At 59.2% G+C, this 4,812-nt stretch overlaps 1 protein-coding gene across 1 annotated transcript; it reads right to left on the reverse strand.

Moving 5' to 3' along the window:
• Window positions 1-384: 384 nt before the first annotated feature.
• Window positions 385-4,244, reverse strand: CBLN1 (cerebellin 1 precursor). Its single transcript, XM_032613807.1, has 3 exons — window positions 3,624-4,244; window positions 3,355-3,474; window positions 385-2,061 (listed from the first exon to the last, which is right to left on the reverse strand). Exons 1-3 carry the CDS (start codon window positions 3,885-3,887, stop codon window positions 1,864-1,866), a joined length of 582 nt encoding a protein of 193 aa, XP_032469698.1. The 5' UTR covers window positions 3,888-4,244; the 3' UTR covers window positions 385-1,863.
• Between the last annotated feature and the right edge of the window lie 568 nt (window positions 4,245-4,812).

Consider the following 4,812-nt stretch of genomic DNA (forward strand, 5'->3'; position numbering starts at 1 on the left):
TCCCAAAGTCCCTACCGATCCCGTGAAGGATCCGGGGCCGCTGGAGCTGCGGATGGCACCTGCTAGAGATGCGGACCCCTGGACCGCGAGCAAAGGAATAACCCGGTCTGAGTTTCAGCGCAGGCCGCGTGCCTGTTGACTCTCAAAATCGGAGGAGCCGCGGGAACAAATAGAGAAACATTGCTTATATTAGTAATCCCTCACACCCCCCTTCTCTCCAGCCTCCAGGAGCTAATTAAATTCATCTCTGAATTTCGGGCTAGGAAAAAGCCTCCAAAAGGAACAGAGCCAGAGGGGCCCATGCAGGCCGCGGCTCCCGCCCCTGGGCTGCCCACCTCTTTTCCTACGCCCGACCTCCCCTCGGCCGAAGCGACTTGGTCAGACTTCCAGACTTAAAACGAAGTCGTTTATTTCAATTTTGCTTTCACATTATGTTCCGATACAATCAAAACTCCTGGACGAACCTCTTGAATAAGTCCTGCGATGAGCGCGATCACAGGTCCCGGGGGCGGGGTAATACGGCAGGGAGGACTCAGGATTCAGAGGCGGCGAAATAAAACATACGCTGCTTCGGGATCTGTGAGCGGACAGTCCAGAGGCAGAGGCGTGGGAAGCGTGACGCTTAGGGCAGAAAGGTTCCGGCTCTTCGAATTGGGATTACTCCTGATGCATTTGGACTGCGAAAAGCCCAAACTTCGCTTCCAGGCCGGCAGCCGGGCCTGGCCTAGCAAGATTTCAGCCAAATTTCTTACGTTTGCGCCAAAGCAGGGAGCACGGGGCGAATGCAGGGTTGGCCCTAGGCCTGCGCAGGAAGGAGTGCAGGCCGATTTGGCGAGGAAGCCCTCCTGCCCTGGCCTTTCTTGGGTTGCATCCCACTAAGTCCCCTACCCCTCTGAATCTCGCGCTTCCGCACCCCTGCCTCCAGACCTCGCAACTGGGGAAGGTGCGGACTTTAGGAAGCCGTTTCAGAAAAATAAAAGTCCCACTTCAACTTTATTGGATTAAAGCAAAATTAAATCTTGGCTATTCACAGGTATGTTACAGAGGACGAGGAAGCGTCCGGAAGAACCTCCTGGCGTTTAGTGGAGCCACAGAACACGAGGGCATTAACAAGCGTCAGAACGTCAAGCAGCCTTAGATTTCACGATCACTCCGAATAGGACATAGAAATACGGAAATACAGCCAGTTTCCACTGGGAAGAGTTCTTCGTGTACAAATGATATATATTTATATATATATATATATTTTTTAAACCAGTCACCACTAAGGTGAGTCCTTTCTCTGCTAACAAGCAGCCGAGGATACAAAGTAGCTTCAGCTAATTAATTCGAGCGGTGCTTTCCGAGCAATACTTGCCAAATTAAAACTACCTCCCCATCAAAAAAACAAAAGCAAAAACCAAACAAACAAAAAAACTTCCCCCCTCTCCAAAATAAAAAAGGGGGGGGAGGGACGTATTAGATTTCAGCGGTTGTAAAGATTCAGATGGCGACTCAGAGGAGGAAGATATTTCACATTATACAGTGAAATGCAAAGTTTCTTTTATATAAATCGTAGGGAACATGAACATGAGGGTAAGAAACAATGACAAGGAGTCTCTCTTGATTACTGCCACTGGAATGGGGGAGGCGAGTTTATTTTTGGAAATGGGAGTGCGCAGAGCTAATCGGAATTTACTTTTCCTAGAGGAAACGGACAAAGTTGTCCGACCGCCGGGTGCGCACCTTTTACCCGGATACAGCTGGGGAACATGTAGGAAGTTTCAAGTCGTGCCGCTTTCTCGTCCTCTAAAGTTCTGCCTCTTTATCATTTTCCCCTCCTGCCTTTGCCCTCTCCCTGCCTCCATTCCCACGATGAGCCAGTCAGAGGGGAAATACGAGGAATCCCGAGAAGGTCGAGTACTTCCAGCCCCCCATCAAGTTTCCCCGCTCCAGCTTGAGGTATGCTCGGTCGCCTTTCTCCATCTGGATTAGAACTCCGTTGCTGGCGGCTTCCCGGGTCACGTCCTGGTCACCAGCGAAGGCTGAAATCACCGGCCACCCGTTTAACATGAGGCTCACCTGAGAAAGAGACAGGCCCGCTTCAGAGGCGCAACCTAGGCGGGTACCGAAGCGGCGATAAAGCCGCGAACCTTCGCTGCTTGGCTAACAGCCGTAAGGCCTGGAAGCAGGGGGCGGGGGTGGGGCGGGAGAGCGGAAAGAAAAGGCGCTTTGCAGTTTACTGCTGAGGGTCCAATGAGGCGAAAGACGGCCCATCTGGGTGACAGGAAGGGTCTGCCCCCAAAACAGGAGTCACTTTCATTTCTTGGACGCGCCAGTAGAAAATCCTGATTCGCTCTTTTATCCAGTTTAATGAACCCGTAGGTGGCTCAAGCGCCCAGAGACCTTCAGCCTCGCCCTCCCCACAGCCTCAAAGAGAAACTCAGGCAACTGGCGCTTCCGGGAACACAAACAAATAGAAACAAACAAACAAAACGCCTGGCTCCTCCCGGACCCGGCTGCCAGGACACAGCAGAGACGCAATGGAGGAGCCAGGCAAGGCTTCGGCTGATGAGAAATCTCGCGCAGAGCTGCACTCTGTGCTTCATCCCCAAACCCCGGGCCCGGTTCCCGTCCCAGATCCAGCCTCGCCCGCCACCGGCTGGTTTTGCCCTTGCGGTGGCACCAGAAGCCAAAGGCCCTGCGCCCTCTCCCCAACCGCGCGTTCCGCCTTCTGTGTCCGCCCAAAGGAATCCTGGACACCTTTGGGAACCTGGAGAGCCGGTGAGTGCTGGCTAAGGAAAGGCCGGAGCCAGGAGGGAGTGGCACTATGCCCCTCCCTTGTGTCTCCACCCTTAAACTGCTATGGCTCGGCGCTGCTCGTTCAGAAATCCGGAGTCGGCCCCCATAAAGACGCCAGGAGACACCCCCCCACCCCTACCCCGAGCGTGGCGCTGAACGCAAGCGCACAGGCGTCTCACGGTCTTCAGAGCTGGGACAGGGTCGGGGATACTGTCCGTGGTGCTGAGGGCGAGGATCGCGGAAAGCTTCCCGAAGCGGGAACTGTCCCTGATGCTAACAGAAACCTCTAAGGGAACTCCCTGGAGTCCCATAGCGGGAGAGCCTCTTTGGAGGGTCCCAGAGGCAGAGGCAGAAAACTGTGCCTGGGGATGGGAACAGGTTCCAAGAACCAATGACAGGGAAGGCAAGGGAGAGTCCAAGCCACAGAACAGTGAGAACCTGCTACCCGTCCCTCCAAGCAGCCCGGGCACATGCAGCTGCCCCTTCCATCTCCCACCCCCACAGGGCTCGCTCACTCCCGCGGCTAGTAGCCCCCTACCGGGGCTGGGGCCTGGCCCTGAGGCGGCAGCTGACCTGGATGGTCTGTCTGTTGTAGACTTTTACCACGTGGAAGTTAAAACTGTAGATCCCTTTGCGCGGGGCGATGAAAGTGCTGCGTTCTGAATCAAAGTTGTTCCCGATGTTCACTAGTACCTATAACGAGACGGGAACGAAGGGGAGTAGGCAAGAATCTGTCCAGAACGCTTGTCCCTGCGTTTCCGCAGAGACCTCGGAGACGATCGAACATCTACCTACCACCTCTCCCCTAATCTCCACCAATCCAGTCTTCCCGGAGCACTCACCTGGTCGAAGTAGATGATCATGGTGCGATTACTCATCTCGGACGGCTCGTGGTTGGTGCTTCTGATGGCAGAGAAAGCCACCTTAGCGCTGCCGGAGCGCACAGAGATGCCCAGAGCTGTGCCCGTGGGATCGGACGTAGGGTTGGAGTCGCAAACCACCAGGCACTTGCCCTCCAGCACGATGGGCTCCGTCTCATTCTGCCCGCGGGCCGGGCCCGCCAGCCATGCTGCCCCCAGCAGCAGCAGCTCCACGACGCCCAGCATCGCGGCGCCGGCGCCCACCCCGCCCCCCACCCCGGGGGCTGCCTGCGCCAGCCGCCCCCCCCGCCCCAGGCCCGCTCCGTAACCCCCTCCTCAGCTCCGTGCGCAGCTCCACCGACGCCGCTCTGGACACTTCAGGTCTTCGTTGCACTCCTGGGCAAGCGTGCCCCCCGCGCGATGCTTCCCGGAACCCTGCCCGGGCCTCAGGGGTACTGCGGCTGCCCAGCCGCACTTGGATGCATAGCCGCTGCCGCTTGATCCCCGCTGCTTCCGCCGCCTCCTGCCCGCACCGGCCGCTCCCGCCGCCGCCGCCGCTCTGAATTATTGATGCAGCCGGCGATGCAGCCGGAGCGGGCGGAGAGCGCGCGCCGGGCACAAAGGCGCGGACCGCGGCCTGGCCCCGCCCCTGCCACCTCCCTCTCCAGCCCCGCCCCCGTACCGACAGAGACTCCGCCCCCTGGCCAATCCTGGCGCGCCGCGCTCCCCGCCGAGCCAATGGCGGCGCTGTCCGCGCGCGGCCACCTGACCCTGGGCGCTGTTGTTATTAGGCGCGGTGAGGCCGGCGGCGCGCGGCAGCAGGGTTGGGCTCTGGCCGGGAGTCGACTGAGAGAGAGAGGGCCGGGAGCGCGCGCGCGCCCGCGCCCGGACCGTCTGCAGCGGCCGCTCGCTCTCTCGTTTCCCGCCTCCCGCCTCTCGCCACGGTCTTGTTCAGCCCCTCAGCCCTTCCGCGCACCTCCCTCGCCGGCCCTCAGGTAGGAGGCGGCGCGCGCCCAGGGTCCGGAGTTGAGTCGCAGGGGGCCGAGAGACGCCTGCGTGTGGGCGCATGGGGCGGGAGGGGAGCGCCCTCCAGCGGGCAAAGGCGCGAGGGGCAGCGGGCGCGCGGGTGAGCCGTGGCGTGCGGGCTGACCAGGCTGTCTGGCTGCAGGGC

The sequence above is a fragment of the Phocoena sinus genome, chromosome 19 (assembly GCF_008692025.1).
Source record: "Phocoena sinus isolate mPhoSin1 chromosome 19, mPhoSin1.pri, whole genome shotgun sequence".
Classification (NCBI taxonomy): Eukaryota; Metazoa; Chordata; class Mammalia; order Artiodactyla; family Phocoenidae; genus Phocoena; species Phocoena sinus.

What these genes read in the sequence shown, in the direction of transcription:
- CBLN1 (XM_032613807.1), bottom strand. Translation starts at nt 3,887, where the DNA reads ATGCTGGGCGTCGTGGAGCTGCTGCTGCTGGGGGCAGCATGGCTGGCG. An exon ending in TGATCATCTACTTCGACCAG is followed by an intron (nt 3,475 to 3,623) that starts GTGAGTGCTCCG and finishes GTCTCGTTATAG; the next exon opens with GTACTAGTGAACATCGGGAA. An exon ending in ACAACAGACAGACCATCCAG is followed by an intron (nt 2,062 to 3,354) that starts GTCAGCTGCCGC and finishes TCTCTTTCTCAG; the next exon opens with GTGAGCCTCATGTTAAACGG.